Source organism: Pseudogymnoascus destructans, assembly GCF_001641265.1.
Source record: "Pseudogymnoascus destructans isolate 20631-21 unplaced genomic scaffold scaffold_7, whole genome shotgun sequence".
In the NCBI taxonomy this organism is placed as follows: domain Eukaryota; kingdom Fungi; phylum Ascomycota; class Leotiomycetes; order Thelebolales; family Thelebolaceae; genus Pseudogymnoascus; species Pseudogymnoascus destructans.
Window position 1 is genome coordinate 474,303 of NW_020167526.1, and position 26,793 is coordinate 501,095.

Sequence of the window (26,793 nt, forward strand, 5' to 3'; positions counted from 1 at the left end):
CAACAACAAGAGCAATACTACTCAACGATTGCTACAACCCTCTATGATTCATTACACGTCATTGCTCCTTAGTTACTAGGCCGATATTACCACATAGCATATCTCTACAACCCTCTATGATTCATTACATGACATCACTCATACTACCACATGACATTGACATAATTTGTCTATAGGGGTACTCTGACCTTGGACCTCCTTTTACTTCCTATAGGCTACAAACCTAGGAGATGGTTCTATGGGATTCTCTTACATCGACTACAGTTACCAAGCCTGGTAAGTCATGGAAAGTCTTGGAAAATGAGAGAACTACATTCCTTTAGCATAAATAGGATTGCCCTTTCCTTAAGAAAGGGCAAGCAGACAATACAGTAAATCGACTATCACATACTTCCACGTCTTTTCCAAGCTTCCAAGCATTCATCTTGTTACTCCTTGTTTCTGAAAAGTCAGTGAGGTGTTAACCTCTGACTTACCCCTGAGTTCCCAGACTCAACATTTGTTGCAACTTGTCTGAACCACTTCAGTACATCACACACCTGATTGCTGCGTTGTGGAATAGTCTAAGCTACGACCCTTTGGCTCTGTTTTCTAAGACAGTGTGTTGTCTTAGTAAATTCATCCCTTCCTTGGGTGGCTAGATTCTCACATCTGGTGCACCCACCATTACACGCGAAGCATTCGGGTTAGACTGTCCTATGTATGAAAGGAGAAGTGTTCACGCTAACCCGATTCGGAGTTCATTGTTGTAAGCCAGACTATGAGTGCGCAGCCGCATCCGCTTCTTCTTTTGTCTCCAACAACAACGCCAGCGACCACTCCTCTGAGAACTGTAAGTGACCCCTTCTCGTGGATTGTCCGATGGTACACTAATGAATTGGATAGGATACTTCCATCCACAACAACGAGTAGGTGATGGGAGCGCATTGGCGCTGGGGTAACATGTGCTGGGCTGACGGGATTCTGCGCAGAATTCCAACCCTTTTTTTTCGATGCCGATTCTGACTCCCGCGGGAGCTTTGTCGGGCGCGTTCCGTGTCCTCTGCCTGCGCTGCCTTCGGGCCAAAGCTTGTGGCATCAAGGACCACGATTGTGTCTGGTCCCCCGCCTCGTCAAAGTGCGAGTACTGCACGGCGCAGCACTCCACTTGCGTTCCGGTGAGTTCCCTTGTGCTGTTCTGTCTCTGTTGGCTTTTGCTAACAATTTGCATAGCTTCCCTGGTTCCTCGACGAGGAATACCGTGTCCTTGCTGCCGCCGAAGCAGCAGATCCCTGGGATCCCACCGCCGTGGAAGCCGCTGCTGCAGAGGCAAACCGGGTGGCCCTTGTGGCCGCCCAAAGTGTTCCAAACTTCCGCTCGGCCGCCGAGCGCGACTCCTACGAGGAGCTCCGCGCAACGCGCGCCGCCCTCGAGGCGGGTCTGGCTGTAAGTATCCCCCTGTCCTATGTGGTTTCGGTGCTGATTCAGTTTAGCAAATCCGGTCGTCACTGCACCGGCTTCGGATGGAGCAGGGGAGCGTGCCGGCTCTTTTGGGGGAAGTGGTGGCTGCCGTGGGCAGGCTTCCTACCATCGCTGTCGCTGCGACGGTTTCAGACCGCGCTGGGGGGAGGAAGAAGGGGGGTGCTGAGGGTGGTGAGGGTGAGGGGGATGGGTTTGGGGCCCAGTATGGGGCGGAGGAGGATGGGGCATAGTAGGGAGGAGGCCCTGTATCGGAGGGGACTCGGACCTGACTCTTCGCGTGAGGTCGCTTCGACCCTTCATCTCTCTCGGTGGTAGCCGCTTGTTGCAACGCCGGTGAGACGTTTGGGAAGGGTGACTCCCACAAGAGTTACGGTGGTGAGTGGGCCCTGGCTCAGAGGGTATTTTAGTTTAGAGTCGTAGATAGCAACGACTCTGTTTCTTCCGCTTTGTCTTCCTTCCCGTGATCGTAGTTTTGTTCCTCACCCGCCTCCCCCACCGTAACCCGTCCAAGTAGTTCTCGAGGTGGACCTGGTAAATCTGGGTATTCCATGTGAAACTCTCGGAGTTTGTGGGGAGAGTTCATGAAGTTCGACGCTGGGTACCACTTCGGGTCCGGATCGTATCCGACCCAATTAACCCGGTATTGTAGTTGCTTCCAGCGGAGCCTCACTGCAAGGATCTTTTCCACTTCCCATTCCTCTACGCCATCTATCCCTTATCCCTGAGTTCTCAGACTCAACATTTGTTACAACTTGTCTAAACCACTCCACTACATCATACACCTGATTGCTGCATTGTGGAATAGTCTAAGCTATGATGTAAGGACACAGAGCACCCAGCTCACAGTAATAGCATATGAGAGTGCAAGTCGGAGGCTAAACGGATGCTATCCTATAGGTCTACTACGAAGGATACAAAAAAGATGAAGGGGAACCCCGTGAGTCGATTGTCTCAAGTACCCGAAACCCATCCGACTCGGTTCCGACTCGGTTAGCCCACCCAAATGATCACACGTGACCCCGCAGCTACCCAGAGTCTACTCCCTAGAATGAGAGACGAGAAGGAATCCTTACATATGACCCTTTGGCTCTGTTTCCTAAGACAGTGTGTTGTCTTAGTAAAATCATCCCTTCCTTGGGTGGCTAGATTCTCACATCTGGTGCACCCACCATTACAATTACACGGTCACTACTAATATAGCTTGAAGGCAATACTATACGGCAACCCAAATCTGCCATATTAACATCATCATGTGATATAGCATCCGTAAGACCATTATAGACTTCTGCAAGGATGGATTTCTAATTGTTATAGAGCCAACTTAGGGCCGTAGACTCACAAATCACTAATATGTCAACCGCAAATTGCTAGAATAGTCATCCTGCATAGTGAATAGTATTAAACCACTCTTTACAGGTGTGCATATAGTAGTGGTAGAACGGCCTTTGCTCTAACCTCTGGTTCTGCTGTGGACCGTTATTCTCCCATAAAGTAAGACCCTAATGCCACCCGTATTCACCAAATATAAAGAGAACATAATGTAATGGCATATAAGAAGCACATGTAACGTGGACTTTTAATAGCTGGCGCCGCCCATCTAAAGTGTTACGGAAGGCTTGGTAGAGCGTCTGTAACAGTCTGTAAAGTGTCTGCAAGAGACTATGTAGGCTAGTTAGCTATTAATTACTGGCTGTAAGAGAGATAGACAATATACAGTAAGTGGTAATTCTCTATTACAGGCATGTACACTCTAGCGAGACGTCTGTGAAGTAGAGCATAAAGTGCACGTTGCGTACCGGCGACTAAGGCGATTTGTTCCGAAAAAGCGTTGCCTCCCGGTAAGCACCACAATGTGTATATTGAATTGGAGGTGAAGAACTCATTAACCGTGGGGGGAAGCGAGTGCGTCCACTCGCTTATGAGAGGAAGCAAGTGCGTCCTCTCAAATTGCGACTGTAAGTACCCAACCATAGTAATTTATATGTAAAAGTACTTAAAAATCCAATTCTACGAAATTATCACTTCTTCATTCTCACGCTCACTCTCACTCCCACGACCACTCCCACCCTCAGTTGCGCTCTCATACTGGCTCCCAGATTCGGCTTCTGGGTCAGTAATAGGGTCTTCCAACTCCGGAGGAATTGGGAGGCCCGATTTAGTGAGCTGAGCTATGCTCTTCTTCCGGAGGCGCTCCCGTTTCCGGGCTTTGATTCCTGCCTGGCGGAGCTGCTTCTGGGCTCGGGTTTGGGCCTGGCTCAGTTTCCGAGCTTCTGTGGCAGCGAGCTTCTGGGTCTGAAGCTCAGCTTTCTCGGCCTGAAGCTCGTGGGCTTCAGAAGCCCGGAGCTCACCTCCACACTGGAGTCAGTCCCGGCCCCCCCGCTTCTTCTTCGAGTCCTTGACCTGCTGCCGAACAGCCCATAGGTCGAGTTCCTGGAGCTGGCCGGCAGCCAGAACCTGGGCTGCCCCAGTAAGCCAGTTGCTGTAGCTCTGCCTTGAGGGGCTACTAAAGGCCTCCAGAACCCACTCCTTCCACTGCTGTAGGCCCTGTTCTACGCCCTGGAAAGTGGAGGGAATAGGGGTAATAGGCTGTGGTAGGGTAGGCGTTGTAGGCTCTGTAGGCTGCGTAGGCTGCGAGTATGTATGCAGCTTCTCAAGGGCTGTATTACAGCTTATAGGCCAGATTCCAGCTTTCCGGAACGCTGATTGTATGGTAGATTCCTTAAAAGTCTGCTCCCGCATTGTGGGAGATGTCTCATAAATTGGGGTAGGTTATAGGTGATGTCCACTTCCCGTATAGCACGGAGCACAGCCTGCCTATGCCAGTGCTTATAAGGCTGGAATATTCCCACATCTAATGGCTGTAAAACGTGTGTAAGGTGGCTGGGAAACGCCCATAAGATGATGTGATATTCGGCTGCCATAATGACGAACTCAGGGCTCGTGTGGCTCACATGAGAATCAAGTAGTAGAACATTGGGATTTCCTGGGTTGTGTGGAGCAGTAAGCTCTATGAAGTGCTGTAACCACCGTAGAGCAAGCTGGCTATTAGAATAGCCAGTCTCCAAGAGCAATATCAGCTCATTTCCACTGAGGTTTTCAGGGTACCATGCTGCCATATGGATTTTACCCGGTACAACAAGTACAGGTGCAATCTTCTGTCCAGCTGCAGATACTGCCTCTAATCGTAATAGATATACTATTCTCAGGGCTCGGAGTATAGAGCTGCTTTACGGCTCAGGGGACCATAACTCTCTCACCCCTGGAATTCCAACCCTAAATCCAGTTTCATCCATATTCCAGATTGACTCTGAATTTATACCATGCTGTAGTACAAATTCCGTGTACCTTTCAAACCACTTAACAATAGCAGGTTCCTCTTGAGCTTGCGTACGCTGTTGCGCAATAGGCTTTGTAGTGATAAAGTGGAAATCCATAAGCTCATTCCGTATATATTTAGTGAGCCAGCTCTGTGACGGTGGAGGCAGTGGGCTCCGTAGGTGGCATACTGCCCCGTAAACTATATGCCTATTAGCCCCTAACCCTAGGTAATACTGCTCTAGAATCCAGGCCTTTAGGGCCTCCGTTTGGTCTATAGAAAGCACCCTATTGTGACCTCCATGGGCCAGCTTCCGTGGGACTGCTCGGGTGATTCTTGACTGTATAGTCGACTTTGGGACCTTAATAATCGGACTGGCAGCACCTACAGATTCAGAGGGGTTTGCTGCCAGCCATTCACAGGCATTTGATAGAGGTGTCCCTTCCATTAAATGAATTACATTTGATTACTATATAAATTACTATGTGTAGGAATGTTCGAGGTTTTGGTAAAGAGTAGCGGTGAAGATATGCAAGTTTAGAGGACGCACTTGCTTCCTCTTGTACGCGAGTGGACGCACTTGCTTCCCCCCACAGTTAGTACGAGTAGAGTATGTACATGCATTTTCTCCAAGTACTTACATGCCCCACTTATTATACACAGACCCTGTGGAAACTTTTGGGCCGCACGAGTAGATGGAGTTTTCTTACCAGTTTACTGGGTATATCGAGTTTTTGCCCATGACATTATGTCAAACCCCTGTACAATTGATTGGCTATAAAAGTGCAAAATTCGTGATTGGCTACATTAGGTTCTAGCCCCATTTCCTACTTCTATATGCTTAGCGCGTAGAGTTTTCTCCGCGCTAAGCCTATATTTGTTTGGATTTCATTTGTAATATGTTTAGAGTACACAGGTGAGCAGACCATCAGGGGTTAGCTCAGCTGACCCAAAAATGCTCCACTTTTATGACTAAACCTTGCACATGGGTCAGCTAAGCTCGCGTAGCATCACATGATATGGTCAGGTAAGGCAAAAAACGGTATATAATAGGGCCCTAATTTCCTACCAACGTAAAACCTGTAGGGCATGGCAACAACAACAGTAGTAATTCATTGCTAATGCATTATTCACAATGAGATAATTTCACTACCTCAACTAGACCTATGGTCTAATACTGTTAGTATTGATAGTAGTCTGTCTTCAATTTGAGGATGAAAGATATCCAGAAGAACGACTTGTCACTGAAGAAGAAGAAGAGGAGGAGAAGCTAAGAGCTGCCTAATATATACTTAATGCATTACTAATGCATTAAGATCGAAACAACCACAGTTATTTCAAGCGATGTTAAGCGACAAAGCAACCCAGGTAATGAAGGTAAACTATACAACAGATTTACCAGAATACCCTGAAACATCCGAAAATGGGGTCGCCTATATCATCAATACTTCCTACAACACACCAGAAGCAGTTGATGCTATGTGTAATAATGTGTGTTCTTTGGTAATGTGTTCTTAATGCATTATTAATGCATTATAGGTCCAATATTGCCATAAACGACTTCAGCCACCAAAGCCAACGCACTGCAGTGTTCTTAACAATGCTTATTGTAAAAGGATGACTTATATTTGCACAGGTATAACGCATTGTGGAATATCTTCACCCACAGTTACAAGAAATGCACCACACAAAGCTCTGTGATGACGATTGGAAGAAGATTATTCAGCTACGGCAACAAAATATCGCTGAATCTATTCAAAAACAAGCAAATAGGTATGAATATTTTGTCCTAATGCATTAATAATGTATTAGTAATGTATTAGTAATGTATTAATCTCAGCTTGAAGTTGAAAGTGAAGTTGAACTGGAATTGAACTTACATCTTGGGGAAAAGGCTTCATTCCGAGTGGGCGTTCAGTAAGGAGTTTGTAGGCCTTATAGGCCGCCTGTTGTGGTTGTTAGTAGAATTATCAATCCATTGGTAATGTATTCATACATTATCGTCAAGCTTGATGGGCGCCATCGTGGTGGCGGAGGAAAGTTGGTGCTGTTGTTGACGGAAGGTCGAAGGTCGGAAGTTGAAGATTTATTTGTGGGGGGGTCAGCCGAGGTTTTGGCGGTTGTGGAGCAGATCACCAGAGGTTGGGGGAAAGGTCGGGCCACCTACAGTACGTTCTGATATGTTTACGGGTTTAAACACATGACCACTTACGGCAGGCAGTGTTGAGTAAATTTTCTTCTCCCTTCGAGGCCTCCAGCCGTAAGGGCAGAGTTTTTCTGTGGTTCTACCTGTGGTCGCTTACTGTAGCCCCTGTATATTATAACAGGCAGAGTCACAAACCGGCGCCTACGGAGCTGGTGCACAATACTCGTACTTGTAATTCCTATATTTCAGCTCATAGGCATAGGCGTGACTGAGCCTATTAAGTATGAGTTTGGGCTGCATATTTGAAGGTAAATGTATTATTTGTTTTTATATTCTTTTTAATCCCACCCCGTGCAGATTGGCCCGTCAGATCCTATCCTCCGTACATTCAGAACACAGTTATTTTACCAAGCTATCCTTGCCAAAAATCCCTTTGGCCAACTTCTTACTATAAGTTTCCTGATTTCGTCCATCATGAGGATTCCTAGAGCCAAGGGCAGAGGGATGAACCAGAACTCGAGTGGTACCCTTGCCGTCCCAAAGATTCTTCGAATTCCTGGGTCTTCTGTTACAAATATTGCAATGGCCAAGCTCATAGCCATACCTGCCAGCAGCCAAGGGTTTCTTCTCTTCTTTCGAATAGGATCTGCTTGAAGGATTGAGAGCCGCTTGTTGCGGATGCTAAGAATATTGCCCCATTGCAATATGACTAGCGTAACGAAGTACACGCTTTGTCCGACACTGTTGAAGTGTATCAGTTCGTCGTTGGTATAGCCATGGAAGCCATCGGAATAGCTTTCAAAGGCCAGGGCGAGCGAATGAAAGGGAATTCCTGCATGTTTATACATGTATAAGAAAAACATGCTGTGCGCGCAAACCGTCTCCATGACACCTATGAAGAGGTAGCTTTGGATGTATATCTTGACGTTGATTAAGTGACCTTTCTTGGCCTTCCGAGGTGGAAGCTTAAGCAAGTCGAATTCCTCCTTTTCCATGATGAGAGCAAGCGAAAGGAAGAGATCCGTGAAGACACAGATAATAATCATGAGGAATGTCGAGAGTGGGAGAGGAAACCCGAAGTAGACATTCATCAGTACTGGCCAGATCTCAGACCAAGAACCTGCGGGCAGGAGGTAACTGATAATCTTTTGCAAGTTTTGGAATACCAGGCGCCCAAGGCGAATGGCATCGACTATCGAATCGAACTTGTCGAGGAGTACAAGATCGGCTGCTTCGAGGGCGACGTCGCTGCCGGTTACCACCGCAATTCCAACGTCAGCAGCTCTCAGAGCAGGTGCATCGTTGACACCATCGCCAGTAACTGCGACAATATTATCCCGCTTTCTGAACTCTTTCACGATGCGAAGCTTCTGCTCGGGGCTTGTGCGCGCGAAAACAATTTCTTCGTACTTGCATACTAAATCCCAATCCTCTCCGCTCAGTTTCGCTATCGAGGGCCCTTCAAGGAGCAGACTAGTTTTGGTCCGGTCTTCGGACTGTCGGTTCTCCACCATATCAGTACTCCGATTGGCGAGATTATAAAAGGTATCAGGATCAGCCGCATTTGTGAATATACCAATGTCGCGGGCAATCGCAGAAGCAGTCAGGCCAAAGTCACCTGTTACCATAAAAAACCGTATACCCGCACGACGACACGCTGCTACCGTTACGGCTGTCTCTTTGCGGGGTGGGTCGGTTATTCCAAGAACACCAATTATGGTAAGATCGTTGATGCAGCTGTCTTGGATTTCGTTCATAAAGGCGTTGGATCCAAGAGTTTCGCCAGGGGTGATGTTACGCTGGCATAGCAATATCACACGCTGCCCACTTCGTGAAAGATTCTCCTGGAGCACTAGAAACTGAGCTTGGGACGCTTGGTCAAATGGCTTGATGGTCTTGCTTTCAGAAGACCAGTAACTTGTGCAGTGAGGCTGGAGGACGTCCGGGGCTCCTTTCATCAACATGAGAAATTGTGATTCGGCTCCCGTCGAATCGGTCTTGTGCAGCGTAAGCATCCATTTACTTTTCGAGTTAAATGGTATTTGGAAAACTCTCGGGTTCTCGTCGTTGATAGATTCAATGAACCCTTTCCGTGCTGCTTCTGCGAATTTCAGAACCGCTCCATCGGTAGCATTGCCCTGAGTAGCTCGGTCCATAACTGGCTGATTCTTTGTCAGGGGATCGAAAGTCGCGTCGTTACAGAGAGCCGAAGCACGATGGAGCTCCTTCAGCGGGGCCGACATTCCCTCCGAAAGCACAGAAAATGCCTCGCCGGCAGTCATACGACCATCTAAGAGCCCCACGGTTGCCACGACCATTTTATTCTCGGTCAAAGTGCCCGTTTTGTCAGAACACATGACATTAACGCAGCCGAGAGTCTCCACAGTTGATAGCCCTTTGGGGAGGATATCGCAGCTCTTCATCCTTCGAGCAATAATCATCATGGTGAGAGCGACCCCGACTGGCATTCCTTCTGGAATAAAAGCTACAACACAGCCCATGGCGTTGTTAAGCATGCTGATGAGGCCCATAAAGGCAGCATGCTTTACTCGTAACCAACCCACCCAAGTCAAGATTATAGCGGTTGCCAGAACAACAGTAAAGGCTACAATTATCAGGACGAAGCGGTGGATCTCGCGTTGGATAAGAGTCGGTTCGTCTTTCACAGCGTTTGTGGCCTTTGCGATTCGTCCCATGACAGCATTGCCTCCAGTGAGAACAACAACGCCTGTTGCGCTGCCATTAGTGACCATTGTACCCATCAATGCCACGTTTCGAGTTTCAAGGAAGTTTGTGTCTGTCATATCGATGGCTCCTTCGATTTCATCCGACTCTCCCGTTAACATTGAGCGATCAAAACGCACATCACCGGATGTGCTCAGGAGACGTATGTCGGCGGGAACTTTGTTGCCGATGCTGATCTTAATGATGTCTCCGACAACCACATCTACAGAGGCAACCTTCATGGGTTGCCCATCGCGCATGGCCAAAGTGTCTCCAGGGAGGAGGCTGAGAATTGATTTCATTGTCTTTGCGGTCGACCAGTCTTGAAAAGCGGAGAAGGAGGCTTGAAGGAAGATCACAATCATTATGAGGATTGCTAACCCGATATTGTAGGGAGCTGGGTTCGGATTACCCAGCGGCCGCCAACAAATGAAGAAAACGATGACGCCAATCCACAGCACAGAACAGAAGCCGCCGAAGATATAGAAAAGTATCTTTTTGACGTAATTCTCACGTCGATGGGGGAATGCGTTCTTTCCATTCTGTGAGAGTCGAGTTGCTGCCTCAGAAGCTCTGAGGCCTTTGTCACAATGGACATTGAGGGCGTTGCACACATCATCGCCGTTGCGTTTGTGGTAGTCCAAGTGTTCGAAGTAGTCCTTCTCTTCTATCTCCTCGCCTTTCTTCTTTTTCTTGAGTGCCTCTAATAACTTCTTACTGGATGCAGCCTCTCCTATTGCCTGAGATTCCGAGACCTGGAAGGATAGTGTTCGGAATTCAATAGGGACACCTTGAACTGCTCGAGCGCGGTCCCGGACACTTGAGATTGAGTCACGGCTGATTGAGCGGCGCAGACTCCCACGTCTGTTTTTCGATCGCGCGCGTTGTCCCTCTGGGCCAAAGGTGATGCATTTTGGTATGTCGTGATCTGCTGCTTCTAGATCTTCTGAGCTCGATCGTTGTTGGTCGCTCGAATCCATGGTAGACAACAATTGTCAAAGGGGGTAAGTTATCTTCTCAGGGAGAGTGGACCAATTCTGAAGAAAGGCGAAGACGATGTTAACGGATTGGTTGATAGCGACTGCGGGCTGCCTTTATCATGGCTCATGTATGAGGCGTATTCAACGACAGTCTTGTATCCTTAGTAAAGAATCATAATAAATGCCCCGATGTTAAAAATCCACGTAAAGTCTCAGCTTGAATCTACCACAAGCCAGATGTGGCTATTGGATTAGACTCCTCTGTAGAAAGGAGGGCTGTGTAATCGTGTTCTTGTTGCGTTCCATGGTGACGGGAGCGGGCCAAAATGCCTCACGCCCTGGCAACGTATATAAGAAATATTTACCTCAATCCGATGACGACTGCATTTAGTAATCATGTGTAGATCAATATCAATATGCCACGTATACGTCGAACCAAATTTTCATAGCGATAAGGTTAGACAAGTAAATGTGATTTGGATTTGACGTTGGACAGGTTCGGTAACTAGGTCGATCGCACCTTGCCACTCAAAATTCTGAGGGTCTGTATTGTACATAAGTTAACTAACGTAAGTCGTGGGTGGCGTATGTGTTCTAGTGGCGTAAGTGTCCTATTTCGCGAGGACTAACGTGGCGTAACTACACCAATGGCGTAACTACAGTAGTGGGGGTGACGGTGACCTACAACTATTTTCTCAAATTGACAAATTGCTCACAACTTTTCCCCCTAGACCCTTAGGGCTCTACATGGGAGGAATGGGAAGAACTATCCCCGGAAGCTACGCCGAGTACACCCGTGTGCGGGCTGGCAACGTTGCATCTATCGACAGTTCGTTGATCTGGGAAGACCTTGCAGCAATTCCTGAATATACGCAACTGCCTGGGCATGTTTTATTTCGAAATCTGGAGCTCTCACGTGGCTAGACCCTGCTTGTGCGTGGCGGAATATCCTCTTTCGGTCAGGCCGCAATCAACTTGGCAGTAAACGCTGGGGCGAAAGTCATTGCCACAACTCGAAACCTTGATCGAGCCCCAATGCTACTGGTACTGGGCGTAAAGCGTGTCGAGCTAGAAGGCCCGGAACTGTTGAAGAGATTGCCTGAGACGAGCATAGATGTTGAAGCTCGTGGGAAATAGTGTTTTGCTAGACTCACTAGCGACTTTGAAACGAGGTGGCCATCTCTGCCTAGCTGGCTTATTAGGGGGTCTCGCTATTTCCAGGCGAGGAAGGGAGCAACGGCTGCCTGGTCCGGACCAAGGTCTTTCGAATGCTCGCCGTAGCCATTAACGACCGCCTCAATTTCTGTAATAGCCAAGATAAAGGAGAATACCTACAGAGACTATGTTAGCAGTGGTTTTGTCTCGAGGCTGATAGAACCGACCTGTCCGAAGAGGATGCTGTAATCATCCCACCATAGTTGAAATGCTTTCCCTCTTATAAGAACTGTAGGAACTGTAGGAACTGTATAAGTTCTAACAGTTCTCACAGTTCCATCCTGTAGGGTGTCATGGGGTCCTATGGCGTGACCCACTCAGCACTGTAGGAACTGTAGGAACTGTAGGAACTGTATGAGTTCTAACAGTTCTCATAGTTCCATCCTGTAGGGTGTCATGGGGTCCTATCTTGTGACCCACTCGGCTAATAGCTCTGCCGATAGCCATAACACTAGGTCCCCCCTCTAAGGCCTAGTCCTGAGGCCTGTGGTTAACTAAGGAAAACGCTAAGTACTTAAGTAGAGTAATGTCCACCCGTTCCGTGCGCAGGTTAGGCTGTGACCATGTCTTCTTCTAAACATACGAAACTCAAAGAACGTCATCTTCTTGCCCTTTGTGTCGCTGCTAACGGGGTCGAAATGTCCCTGTGTACTCAATGTGAATGTCATTGAACGAAGTGTATCATGTCTAGCGACTCTAGGCGATGCGCTAAGTGTATTAAATCAAACATCAAGTGTGACGCTACTGGTCCTTCTTTTGAAGACTGGCAAGGCAGCTCCGTGTTTCTAAGCAACAACATTTATTGAAAAGTCGAGGAGAAGAGATGCTCCGTTGTGGTCTAAAGTCCCTTCATGAGCTAGATGAGGCAGAGGAGAGGGAGCGTAGGGAGGTAGAGACCAAAGGGCCTTCCTTGCACAGTCCTCCTACTACCATCTCCGTGGGCATCACCCCTAACTAGGATCTCTTCGCAGTCCTGTCTCCTAGCTTCTTTTAATGTTAGGGTGTCGATGGTGAAATGCCTCTAGCAACTCTAGACAGCTATCATTTCCCATTAATTGTCCATAGGTTCATAACCTTTCCATTTTATCAAAAACTCTTCCTTGCATCCTACTAACCTTTTGTCTAGGATCGCTTCAACTTCATATTTAGTGATCTCATTTTCTGGTTGGAGATCTGTATTGGTCACAATTGCAGTGTTTCCTCTTGCTAGTTCTAATAGTGAGACATGAAATACCAGGTGTCTAGACTTCTTAGGTAGCTGCAGTCTGTAGTTAACTAAGCTGACTTTGTTCAATATTTTGAATGGTCCTAATTTCTTGAAGTCCAACTTTGTACTTGGTCATTTCGTTTTGATGTGTTTCTAGAGTAGATATACTTTATCCCCCTCCTTAAAGGCAGGTTCTATACTGCGCTTCTTGTTGCATACACGGCAGATCGTTCATTTAAGAATTGGATGTCTGTCACAAGTTGTTCGTGGAACGATTTGAGTTGTTCCACGGCGATTATAGCTTGTTCTGCTCTTGATTCATCCGGTCGTGGTTGTCTATATGCCTCTAGTTAATAGCCATAATTGGAAAAGAACGGTGAGACTTTCGTTGCTTCGGTCATGGTGCTGTTATATGCGAACTGTGTGATGGGTAATATCTGAACCCAATTGTCCTGTTAGTAGTTGACATAACTCTGTAAGTATTGTTCAAGGGTTTGATTTAGTCTTTCTGATTGACTGTCTGTTTAGGGATGTAAAGCTGTTGATAGCTTATGATTTGTTCCCCAAAGCGCCATTAAAGATTTCTAAAATTTCGAAGTAAAAAGCCTGTCTCTGTCTGAGATGATTTCTTCCGGTAATCCGTAATTGGCTAATATGACTTAAAGGAGAATTGTAAGGATCGTAAGCCTAAGGGTCTCACGGGAGTCCAGGGAACCAGGTCAGGAGGCAGGAAGGTATCGTATTCTGTAAGCACAATAGGTCTACGTAGATACATCGACTATTGACTGGAGGCCTTCTTCCGAGGCCTCCAACCCCTTTTATCTATGCACCTTGTGCCCTATTTTACCGAGCCCTATGGGCCGCTTATGAAAGGGACCTCACGTGGTGGCACGTGATGGCCTTCCTTACAATTACCTCCCCTCTTAGAGGGATTGCCCTCAATTCCAAGGTTTCGCAGCTAGGGCTTACTTGCCCTCCTGGCTTGTTTAGACTTTTTGTTTTGACCCGGGTGGTGGACTTGTTTGGGTGTGCGCTTGGTGTGCTGGTCCTGTGACCCCCCTTGGTTGTGGGTTGCCGCGGCCACCCCCTTTGTTATGGGTCTCGCGCCAAACTCCTACTTCCTTCCAAACTTCCTATCGAACTTCCTGCCACCTTCATCCTCAACATCACCTTACCTCGCCTTTCGCCCTCGATCTTAGTCCCAATATTTGGGGCCTACACAGTTGCTTGTTTCTTTAAGGTAATCACTTCCTTTCCACCTGGATTGCAGGAGCTTATTGTTACGGATAGATCTCACATCGTCCAACCCTCATCATGGCTCCCAAGCCGAAGGGGAAGGCTCCAGTTACTACACCTCGCAAGCGACCAGCGGCCCAGATGTCCAGCTCTCCCGAGTCGCAGGCGCCCGCCACGCCTGTTCCATCTGTTGTCGCCTCCTCCACATCACGTTCTCGCACTATCCGTCCGTATCGTTCGCCTGAAGTCGAGGACGAAGCTGAGGATCTCGAAGGCTCCATCGTTCCTGAGTCTGAGGCTCCAAAGGATGAGCGCACCGTGCTTGGGTGGAAGGTCGCTGCCCGCTGTGAGGTTCCTGATTCTGCAGGACGCCTTCGCGCTGGCTCCCGCCCGTGCTGCATGAAGTGTGCGCACACGTATTACAACTTCCCAGGCCAGATGTGCTGGGTCCCTTCCGGCATGGCCAAGTGCGCAGACTGCCTTCGGGGCAACCACGCGTGCGTTCCAGTAAGGGACTCCCTCCTCATTGTTTGTTTGTACTAATGGTTGGGTAGGCTGCTGCCCAGCTTGGCGCCGAGTTGGAGGCCCTCCAGCTTGCGGCCGAAGGTGTATGCGAGTGCTTTAGTATCGCTAGCTTCTAGATATGGCACAAACGTTCTATATTTCTTGAGTCTTTCTGTAATAACCAGGATAGCGTCAAATACTACTCCTGTTAATGGGTCCCAAGAGGGTGGTAGCTTGACAATGAAGTCTAAAGCTATAGATTTCCATACTTACTCCTGTTAGTACTAGAGTCGACTTCAGCTGTCCATATGGCAAGTGCCTGTTGGATTTTGATTTGCTAAAATGTCGCACTCTCTTACTACTGTTTCCACCTGCTTCCTCATACCTAGGAAGTAGTAGTGTCAGGTGTTTCATTCGAAGGTGCGTGTTACTCCCTAATGGCTGTGTGCTAGTAGTGAGTGTTGTTCTTGCACTAGCAGGCGTCTGATTTTGCTTAGGACATACACTAATCCTTTGAATCGGATCAATCCTTGTTCATCAATGGCGAAGTTGCATTCGGTTTTTATTAAGATTCGCTTTGCACATTCGGCTGTTGCATAAGCTTTCTTGAGTCTTTCTTCCAACTCCGAGTTCTCTACAGTGGCAATTGTGGCTAGCAACTTGTTGTATTGCATTCCTACGTCTGTTTTCTTCAATATGGCTCTAGGTCTTTCTTCTTTAGGGCTGATGTAGTCGGTCCTTCTGCTAAGAGTGTCTGCTCTTGCATTCTCAGAGCCCTTGTGATATGTAATCGTGAAGTTCTAGGCTACGAGTGTTTTTGCCCATCGGACTTGTCTGCGGTTTAAAACCTTGGTTGTGGTGAAGTATATGAGATTCTTATGATCAGTCCATACCTACACAGGGTAGGTTGATCCCTTAAGATATACTTGCTACTGCTCAAAAGCAATGACAATAGCTATTAGCTCCTTGTGATGGATGTCATAGTTGAGCTCCGTAGGTTAAAGTTTTCTAGAGTAATATGCGACTGGCTTGAGCTTTCCGTCTTTGTCTAGTTGACTTAGACATGCTCTAATCGTGAAATCAGAAGAGTCTGTCTCTTGGACTATCTTCTTTGCAGGGTTGAATGTGGCTAAGATAGGTGCTTCTGTGAACTTCATCTTGAGTTCTTGGAATTCATCTTGAGTTCTTGGAAAGTAGCTTCTGCCTTGTCTGTCCATTCGAATGTGAGGTCTTTCCTTGTAAGCTCCGTAAGTGGTTGAGCGACTTTGGAATATCCCTTAATAAACCTTCGGTAGAAGTTGGCGAAACCTAAGAAGGCTTGTACTTCTTTAACCATGGTTGGTGTTGGCCATTCCAACACTGCTGTGACCTTTGCTTGGTCCATTTTAATGCCATGCATTCTGACGATGTAGTCTAAGATACAACAGCAACACCTCCGAGCTATGATAGACTTAGGAGCAACGGGCAACTTTATGACAAAGAAAGTAGCAGACACATACGGTTTCAGAATGCAACCAAAGACCGACCCATACCCATTAATGGTTGTAAATAGAGAGCCCATCTCAACTAACAACGGAATGGTGACCTATAAGACGGTCCCATTAGAAATGGTCATGCTATACGGACACAAGGAAACGATACAGTTTGATATCGTGCACATGGACAATCATGCATGCATCCTTGGTGTACTGTGGCTTAAGAAACACAACCCCTAGATCAACTAGCGGAAAGAGAAAGTTGTAATGAGCTAGTGCATGTGAAAACGAACGAGCCAATCGTTTGAATTTGAGCAGCGAATAATAATATTTGCAAGGTTAGAACTAAGAATAGTAAACGTGCCATCTTAGAATATAGAGATGAATTATATGATGTGGACATGTGACATGGGGCCGTGGCATCAAAATGCGGGGTGTATGTTGGGGTAGTGGGGGAGAGAGTGGGGTGGCGAGCCTCGGCGACAAGGAGTCGTATCAAGATATAATAAATAGCCAAGTACTCGAGCCTTCCAAAAGTCTGCAGGGGAATCTGTCCATAGCTGAGGATCAATACCAGTAATTTAAGCTAATAGTATTTCTCTCTCTATCGATGTTCTTGAGTAACTAATGTGACAACAATAACTTTTAGTAACTGAAACTCTTTGTTTGAATCACTGCTACTATCCTCAGTCCTCCTTCGGACTTTTAGGCGGCACAAGTTTGGGCACAAAACGAATAATTCAGCACATTCATCTCGAATAAAATGATAATCTAGATTAAATAGGAAGGCTCTCATGAACATGGGTAATATAAGAACGTACTGTGACGTTCTGGGTATCCTACTTATACACAACTGACTAATTACTCTCTCCCCAATCGTGCCTCTATGTTCAGATATATTTAACTCTACCCCGTAGTATGAACATGACTGGGGCCAAGGCCAAAAATAAGCAGCAACCCAGGTCCCCAGATGTTCCTGGGGACTACTCGAACGCACTTAACACCATCAACAGCCTCCCAAGGTAGCCAGTTGACTATTGGACCGTACGATGACCGCTCAAAATGCCGCAGATGCATACCCCTACTCCATCATGCCCCCCTTTTTCGAATAACTCCCGCGCGGTAATGCCCTCTTCAATGTCCACGATCTTCCTCAGAAGAGCTTAGGGCCTGTTGACAACCAAACAATTCCGACGTCAGAAGATCAACGGACAATGCCGATTTCGTAGCCTATTAACACCTCCGTAGAACTCCCGTCCCACCCTCTGTTTCCAGCGGTAGACAGCATATACCTACATGTAGGGTCTATGTGCAGTGCGCTAATAACGCCTGCCCTTGGGGGCCCAGGAACAATTAGGAACGGAACTGTAGAATGCTTGACCGCTTCTGTTTGCTTTAAGTCGTACAATCTCAAAATATCATGAGACGCGCTGGAATCAATTAGCAATAAAAACCAACCCAGTTTAGCGGAGACAAACCATATCAGATGCCTTCCATTAGGCATCGCTCTAACGGCACTAACAGCTCCACTACCAGCGGGAAACTTGAATGTCCTTTCCGGGCCTTTGAGGCCTTTGTGTAAGCTAAACTCTTCCACTGTCCCGTTTCTCCTTCCTGCGTATATATAATTCCCATCTGGACTCCAGCATGCAGCCATGCACCATGGTGGCACACCTTGTCTGTTCGGGATCTTCGCAACTGGGTTTGGCATTCGTCGATCCCAAACCCGTAGAGTGCCGTCGATGGCAGCAGCCAGAAAAGTTGAATCCGATGTGGCAACAGCATCCTGGGTTGATGGCACGGCTTCAGAGGTTTCTGCAGCTTCGACTAGTTCTTCCGCATGTGGCAGACCATTGGTAAGTTGACGAGGGCTGGCAGGTTGCTCTTCTTTTAGCGGTTCTATAGCAAACGACTCCGGTTCAGCCTCAGCTGGGGGAGGTGGCACTGAACTTTGGTCTCCTCCAGGTCTTGCCGCGTCTTCCATCGCCGTACCAGCTTGACTGACAAGTTGATCATGTTGATCCTGCTGGTCAATACCTCCAATGGCCTTGCTAAACTCATCATCGTCGTCTGCTGCAAAGTTTCCTCCCGACGGCGCACCACCTGCGTCACCATCACCGAATAATGAATCCGTATCGCCAAAGAGTGAGTTCGTCTCAACCGGCGAACCAGCCGCGTCCCCTTGGCCATCAATGGCAATGGTAGCTCCATTCGTAACCACGCCATTTGGTATGAAACCGTTTGTTGTGGGCTTATCGGCATTGTTACTGGAGAATGTTGAACTGAATGCAACAGGCTCGCCAGACTCTTCGGGAACTGGCAGACTGGATGCAGGGCGGATTTCGATTGCTGAGATTTGACCGCCGCTCCCAGTAAAAGCTCGCCTGGCTTGCCCTGTATTCAGGTCCCAGTCCAAGATATTCTTATCCCAGCTTCCCGATAGAACAGATTTCTCGTCCGACGAAAGACTTAATACCGATACGGCAGACGTGTGCTTCTGGAGGAATGCTATTCTCTTTCCCTCGTCATGCCGCACAGACTGCAGATTAATGCACCCCGATTCGAGGCCAGACAGCAGCCAGAGAGCTTCTGATTGGACGGCCAGAGAGTATACTGGTGACAATGCTGGTTCGTCGCCTGGTTTCGAGATAGGCTCTTCGTTCTCCCAATAGCTCATGAGTACGCCTGCCTTTGTCACTGTGTCCACAAACGGGTGACGCTGTGCGACTGTCAAAAGCGTCTTCCCGTTGACAGTGGCAGCCCCATCATATTTCCTAACGTAGCAGTCAGAACCTCCACTAAACCAATAGCGCATATCCGGAGTGGCCGTAATCGCGTTGATCGAGGTGGCTTGTGGGGCTGCCATTGTTGGGACAATGTCATAGAGAGATGCTGTGAGCGCTTCAGGGCGGATAGACGGGCGTAGGTTTGGTAACGGCGGTATCGATGTCCGCCTCGGAGAACCAGTGGCCGGGATCTCACTTGACCGCACATGTGAAGTTGGGTCTGTTGCCCCGTTTGTATATAATTGTCCATTGGGTAGGTCGTCTGAGCTCTCGTCTGTATTGGGAAGGCTGGCTTGTTCCGGCTGCGATTGCAGTAACTTTGGTGATTCCTGGCGTTGGTCTTGCGTCTCTTCTTGATCATCATCATCATTATCGTCGTCCTCGTCCTCGTCTTCCTGTTCGCCTAGCGCATCCCCGTCGCCATCTACATCCGCCTCCATGTCGTCAATCGCAGGCGACCCAATATCCTCCATCAATTCATCTTGGTCGTTATCCGAGCTGGCTCCGGACGCTACAAGAAGTCAGCATTCAAGCTCTCCGGCGCGCTACCAGGCAAGGTATACCTCTATCATCATCATCAATCGCGAAGGCCATTCTTCCCCTGTAATTCTCACTCACTCATCCAAGAAAAAATATAACACGTCTCATTCAATAATATAAATTAAAGGCCGCAATGGGAATGTAGAACAATAGTCTTGTTCGGCCGCCTGTGAAAGGCTGGTGTCCAAGAGGAGAAGTCGTGGAATCGGAGGCTGACGTTAAAGTCTAGTCAAAATCGCAAGCATTTAGTTGCTCGAAGCCATAGTTTCTCTAGCAGCTGGGCCAGGGTATTGTAAGTTGGGACCAATAGTGCGGCGGCGTAAATGGCCGTTCATGAAGCCGTATGCCCCAAAGGTTGCATATCGATCAAGTCTTGGCGTAGTCTGCCAACTGCCACCGCCTTTTTATGGCTAGACTAGAAGTGTGAGATTAGGTAAGCGACGGTGACAACATCAAGTTAGTCGGCACTGGAGCAAGAATTGTTTTTGAAACTACGGTACGCTGCACATGCGAAGCCTGTATACCAACTGTGTATATATAGGGGCTTCGCCCCCCGTAGTTTCTCAATCAAGTCGTCAAACTCTAATTATGTGTTCAACAGGTTATGAGCCTAGGTTAAGCACATGATGCGCTACGCTAAATGCACATAATTAACGGCTTCCCTCATAGCTCTCGTAGGAGAGAGTAGCTATGTTGTACGATCGAGCGAAGAATTCGCTGTCACGGAAAGCCTCCTTACAACTACTCGGTGTTCCACCCACTCGCTTCGCTCGTAGGTGGCGACAGCAAGTTGTGCGTGCGACAGCAAGATGTGCGACACATAAAACGAAGAAAAAGACGCCTTATATATCAACTATATAACTATATAATTAAAACATAAAATCAATAGAACTACTATCACTATCGCTACTGCCACTATTGCTACTATCACTTTGATCCTTACTATACCGTAAAATGATCACTTTTGATTTCAACCCTTCCTTCTTCCGCTCTGCTACCCGCTTCCTCTCAACCTTACGCTCTTCAATTTCGATTTTACGTGCTTGCGCTTGTAGCTGCTTTACTACTTGGTCCGATTCCCTTGCTGCTCTTGCGTCTGCTTTTGCTTGCAACTTTGCTTTCTTCTCTTCCCGCATTTTCCGTGCATCTGATGCATATAACTGCCCTCCTTTCTGTAGTGATTTCCGTGCCCTTGCCTTTGCTGCCTTCTGCTCTACTGCACGTAGAGTCATAATATCTAGCTCGGTCTTATAGAGCTCTGCCCGGTGTAGAACAACTGTAGTTCCACGTGCAAATGATTGAAACCCTTCTCTTGAAGGCGATGAGAAAGCTTCCTCTGCTCTCTTCTGCCAATGTTCAACCGCTTGCACACTTTGCATAGTTGTTTTCGGTGTTGAGATAATATTATATGAAGCAAATGGCTCATAATCAGGTGTTTGATTCCGAGTCTCTTGTATCTTGTCAATTACAAGTGGAGGATTATATGGATATAGTCCTGTATTTCTCCAACCAGATTGAATTGTACGGACAGTTAGAGATTGCCGTCGGATTTGCGGGAGGTCTGAAAGGAACGTACGTAGCTTATACTCATAGTCGTAGCTACGTACTGCTTGATCAAGTGCCTTTTGATGAAAGTGTTTGCACTGCTTAAAAACCGCTACATCAAGAGGTTGTAATAGATGTGTTGTATGAGCAGGAAGGCAGCAAATAACAATGTTATGCTCTTCTGCTAATGTAAGAAAGCGCTCTGTTTTATGAGAGTCATGGCCGTCAAGTAATAAGAGGCGAGTATCATCTGGTGCCATATGCTCTGCAGATAGTTGGATAAAATGCATAAGGTATTGGATTGCAATGTCGTCGTTTGAATACCCGCTCTCATTTACAATAATGAGAGCATTTGGCTCAAGGTCATCATTGTACCATGAATCCATATGAAGTTTGCCAGGGATAATGATAGCTTCTGCAAGTGCAGCACCACTTGCATTTACTGCCTCAATTACAGTAACAGAGAGCCGATTCTCAGGATTATCAACAGTCCACTGCTTTACACCGATTGGTACAATAACAGCCGTAGACTTATAACACCCAATCATATAGCCTGTCTCATCAACATTCCATAAATTATATGGCTTAATGTTATGTTTTGTAATAAGGGCGTTATATGTGAGAAAGAATTCCTCAAACACCTCTTTCTTTTGTGCTTGCTTCCGATGTGTATTTAACGTCTTCGTGTGAATTGTATGAAATTCGGGGTGTGCTTTTAGAAAGCGTTGTAGCCACCGTTGTGATGGTATCGTACGATTAGGTCGTAAGTCTGCAACTGCCCGTAGTATCATAGATCGGTTGGCAGGGACCCCGCGCTCAAGTTGGTCGTATATGAATTGACAGACCGCGGTCTCTTGCGATTGAGATAAGACTCGATTGCTACCTCCGTGGGGTAATTGAGGAGACGTAGTACTCGTAATACGACGTCGGAGTGTCTCACGGTTGACATTGAATTTATTTGCAACCCAAGCAATTGTATATGTACTTGGTTGTTTTAAGAAGAACTGTTGGGCCTCATTAAGGCGAGCAATCATAGTAGGATCGTTATTTTGAGGCATTGTAGATACTACGTTATGAAGAATACTATTATTTTTTCTATATATCAAAATAGCGGTGTACGCACATCTTGCTGTCGCACGCACAACTTGCTGTCGCCACCTACGAGCGAAGCGAGTGGGTGGAACACCGAGTACCATCACATAGCGGAAGCAGCACCGATTACAAGACGAGTGCAGGGCACACTAAGCAAGCGACTACTTTGAACGTAAGAGCTAGGAAAGCCAGATTCAACACCATAAGGGTGCGTAAGCAGTCAACACCACCATAGCGATGGTGCGTAGGTAGCAGGTAGCGAGCGCGGTCATACTATAGATAGGATAGGCTAGGGAAGAGGGATAGGCAGAGACTTGGGTTATTAGGTACTATACGTTACGATTACAGCTCACAGCTTGTTACAGTAATTACAGTTGTTATAGGTATATATGGGATTATGGGTGCAGCCTTGGCCACCAAGGCTACAACCGCTAAGCAGACAACTGTATATTACGAGGAATAGCCTCACCTTCCTTCCTTCTTCTTCTTCTTCTCTCTTTAGATTCAATCTAGCTTACTTTACCCAGACTGGCACCATGACTTTCATGACCATCGTAACATAAGATTGAATCTCACCTTTCTTTTGCTCTCTGAACCTGAACCTTGATACTAAAATTCGAATTCCCTTCTTTAGAAACCCCAGAACTATATCCTGAAGTTGATTCCAGGTCCTTATATAGGTAGAAACCTCAAATTGGCTCCTGCGGTAGTCATACCTTTCACAACGCTCCCTTAACAAGGAATATTGTGAGGGAAGTGCGCTCCTCTCAAGTGGCTCCTACAGTAGACAAACTGTGCAATAGAGCCTTTGGCGATATGAGTCTGATCTATTGAATACGAAAACTGAAAGAAAGCAAAGCTGCTGTGGCACACATGGCCAAAGAAAAAGCCAAGATGGCTGACCGAAACCCAGAAGACTATGAGTCTATAAATGAGAAAACAACCTTAGCAGATGAGTCTGAGAAGAGAGATGAACTTCAAGATGACTTCCTCGAAGCCCAAGAAGACTTCAAGAGGATGGGCTCGCCAACCGAATCGGGTTGCGGACCACCCACAAATAGTTCCATAGATAGCTTCACTCAGAACAACAACAATACAAAAAACATATATTCAAGTGAACTGTTGTTCAACTCAACGTGATAACTATGCCGCTGCAGATACAGATACACCACTGATCTCAACAGGTTATGAGCCCGGCTATCGCAAAAGCCAAAAAAGTTACCATATTCAGAGAAGTGCTCATTACAGCACATACAATCTGAATTCGTGGACAAGCGCTAACATACAGCACATACACTCCACGAAAACCTCAAGACGAACTTGCAGCCTCTAGCAGATGATCGATTCAACTCAGCAAGAAGAGGAAGAAGAAGATCAATTCTACAATCTAGGAAGCCCCAGATCGAATTCATCATCCATCATCCAACTCTCACAAACTCGAAATTCCTTATCCAAACACACAAGACCTTTCACAATGGGTGAAGGCAATGGAGGTCGGAATAACCTCCCAGAGAACATGAAACTCCGAGGAGAGGAGAATTACATACAATGGAAAACTGCGATGGAGGACCTCGCGGATGCCAACGACCTTGTCCGTTTCGTACACCCAAAAGGCAAAGCTCCTCCACAAGCAGATGAGTTCGATGAGAAGGTGGACATTGAGAAACTCGCCACATGGAAAGCGTGGAAAGCAGGAGACGCATCGATGAAACTCATCATCCAAACTAATGTGAAGAAAACACCATCACAGCTGCTTGCAGGTTGCAAGTCAGCATGCGAAATGTGGGTGATCTTACAGTCTCAATATGAAGGAACTGGCGCAGTTCTCAACTTCAATGCAATTGAAACATACACCAAGATCAAGTACGAAGACTATGCAAACCTTGAACAATTCATCATTGGGTTCAAGAAAGCAATTGAGAAGCTCGCCAACCTCGAGATCTCTCCACCAGATGCGTGGCATCCAATTCTCTTCATCATGGCACTTTCAGATGCATGGCCAATCTGGGCAGAACGCCAGCGCTCGAATACCCGTAGTGAAGTAACAAAGCTCACACTCTCCGCGCTTATTGAGGATATTACGGATGAAGCTCGCAAGAAGGACAAGAAAGCAGATGGAAGCATACACTACAATGGCAAACCACCTACGAAGGGCAAACCAAATTCGAAATTCAAAGACAGTGCAAAAGGGAAGAGTGGAAAGATGTGCAAGAACTGCGAAAATCCAAACGCAAGGCATGAACCCGAAAACTGCTTCGTTACAAACAAGAAGCTCCGTCACGAATGGGAACAACGGACTGGAAAGAAGTTCATGCCATTTAAACCGTCAAACTCAAGTAGCAAATCAAACAAGCTAAAGAAGGCAAAGAATGACAACTCATCAGATGAAGAAGATGAATATCGTCAATTTGGCAAGAACGCCACCACATACATTTGTGTTCAACTCAACCACTCAAGGTCGCCAATTCAAAATGGCACATTATTTGACACTGGAGCAGAGACACATATCGCCAGCTCAATCGAGGAATTCAACAGTGGCTCATACGAAACCTCATTGACTCTTCCATCCATTGACACAGCAAGTGGCATTACCAAGCCACTTGGCCAAGGCGAAAGAACATTGCAATGCGCAACAGATGATGGAGGCATTCACACCCTACACCTTACCAAAGTTCAATATCTTCCAAACTGCGGAATGAACATCTTTGGAGCTCGAAAGCTCTTAGGAAGGGGTGAATTGCATATTATGGACAAGAACTTGGTTGTAAACAAGAAAGGTATTCCAATGTTCCGTTTCGATGAGAATATGATGATAATTGAAGCATCACCTCGAGCCTATGCATTCCCAGCAACTACTCACAAAAATGAGAAGAATCCTCCACACTCAATTCGACTCTGGCATCGCAGATTTGGACATCTTGGCCTCGCGAATGTACAGAAGACCTCGAAAATGGTGAGAGGCATGGCGATCTCTGACGAGGAAGACCTTACGCCACAAGAACAAGAAGATGAAGCTCTCCAATTGTGCGATCCATGCGAGAGAGGAAAGGCGAAGAAACACATTCACAAGCAAGCTGTAACTCGAAACTTGCAACCGTTCGATGAAGTTCACATTGACGTGGTCATGATCACGCCAGAAGGAATTGGAAAGAAGAAATATGCAACTATCTTTACAGAAAAGGCAACAACTGTTCGATGGGCATACTTTCATCGCGCGAAGAATGAAGCATATGATGCACTCATCAAATATCAGAAGATGGTCAACACACAATTTGGCAAGATCATCAAGAAATGGAGAATGGATGGAGGAAAGGAATACAGTCCAAAGAAGCTCACTGAACTTGCAGAAGAACTTGGGCAAATCGTCGAAATGACAACTCCTTACAACCCAGAGCAGGATGGCACATCAGAGCGGTCAATTGGCATTATCTGCGAGCGTACGCGGACTGCGATGATTGACATGGCTATTCCACAGTTCCTCTGGCCTCTCATACTTGAGTCAATTGTACTTATTACCAACCGCACAGCAACTTCAAAGTTGAAAGGCAAGACGCCATACGAAGCTTTAACAGACAACCTTCATCCTGGACAAGACAACCGCCCATCTGTAGCACATTTTCGAGTGCTTGGATGCAAGACTTATGTACAAATCTCAAAGGAAAAGAGGGTCACAAGTGCAAAGGTTACAGAACGGGCAGAAGTTGGAATTCTTGTTGGATATGAAGGCACACATATCTTTAAAATCTATGTGCCTACTCGAAGAGGACCACTCGAAAATCGCATAGTGCGATCCTCAAATGTCTGATTCGACGAAGGAGGACTCATTACGAAGCCATTCCCAGATGAGGACGAAATTGAAAGCGATAACGAAGATGCATCTATCACACTGCCTCATAGAGCCAGGGGTGAGGCAAATTATGACAGAGATCTAATTCAACGAGTCTCTAAAACACAGCATGAAGAGCATCACTCAGAAATCGAAAATGAGAGCGAGATCTCAGAATCCGAAAACTCACCTCAGGAACTAGAACTTCATGAGTTGGATCAATACTCAGAAGTCGATGATGAGGATATAGAGCTGATGCCCACTATCACAGCGAGGAGAACTCGAAAGGTTTATATCCCAAAACCTGAGTTCAACAGGGTCACCCGCAACCAAACCCGCGAGCGACCACAACAGCCATATCAACCACAACAGCCACCGCAAGCTATGAAGCTCACTCAACAGTCACAGAACCAGAATTCGAGCTCAGCATTCATTGCAGCATTCACAGCTGGAGCACATACATCTATCTACGATGATCCAAGTACAATTGAAGAAGCAAAGCAGCAAGCAGACTGGCCAGAATGGCAAGCCGCCATCCAAAAGGAATACCGAAACCTCAAACACAAGGGCACTTGGAAGCTTATGCAGCGAACTCAACTACCATCACACGCGAAAGTGCTACCAGGAAAGCTAGTCCTCAAAACCAAGAGAGACAAGAATGGCTCTATCATGAAGCGCAAAGCGAGATGGGTTGCAAAAGGTTTTAGACAGAAACAGGGAACTGATTTTGATCAGACATA

The 26,793-nt window shown here is 46.9% G+C and overlaps 4 protein-coding genes across 4 annotated transcripts; 2 read left to right on the plus strand and 2 right to left on the minus strand.

Moving 5' to 3' along the window:
* Positions 1-7,327: 7,327 nt before the first annotated feature.
* VC83_02886 (uncharacterized protein) lies at positions 7,328-10,627 on the minus strand (the record flags this gene model as incomplete). The annotated part of the gene is made up of 1 exon (XM_024466539.1): positions 7,328-10,627. The coding sequence occupies one exon, from the start codon at positions 10,625-10,627 to the stop codon at positions 7,328-7,330; it is 3,300 nt and encodes a 1,099-aa protein (XP_024325179.1).
* Positions 10,628-11,374: 747 nt separating this feature from the next.
* VC83_02887 (uncharacterized protein) lies at positions 11,375-11,764 on the plus strand (the record flags this gene model as incomplete). Its single annotated transcript, XM_024466540.1, has 2 exons — positions 11,375-11,515; positions 11,552-11,764. 2 exons carry the CDS (start codon positions 11,375-11,377, stop codon positions 11,762-11,764), a joined length of 354 nt encoding a protein of 117 aa, XP_024325178.1.
* A 2,599-nt stretch (positions 11,765-14,363) lies between these two features.
* Positions 14,364-14,926, plus strand: VC83_02888 (uncharacterized protein; the record flags this gene model as incomplete). Its single annotated transcript, XM_024466541.1, has 2 exons — positions 14,364-14,792; positions 14,840-14,926. The coding sequence occupies 2 exons, from the start codon at positions 14,364-14,366 to the stop codon at positions 14,924-14,926; spliced, it is 516 nt and encodes a 171-aa protein (XP_024325173.1).
* Positions 14,927-17,053: 2,127 nt separating this feature from the next.
* SPT8 (transcription factor, putative member of histone acetyltransferase SAGA complex) lies at positions 17,054-19,936 on the minus strand. Its single transcript, XM_024466542.1, has 3 exons — positions 19,614-19,936; positions 17,743-19,561; positions 17,054-17,694 (listed from the first exon to the last, which is right to left on the minus strand). The coding sequence occupies exons 1-3, from the start codon at positions 19,642-19,644 to the stop codon at positions 17,469-17,471; spliced, it is 2,076 nt and encodes a 691-aa protein (XP_024325172.1). The 5' UTR covers positions 19,645-19,936; the 3' UTR covers positions 17,054-17,468.
* Between the last annotated feature and the right edge of the window lie 6,857 nt (positions 19,937-26,793).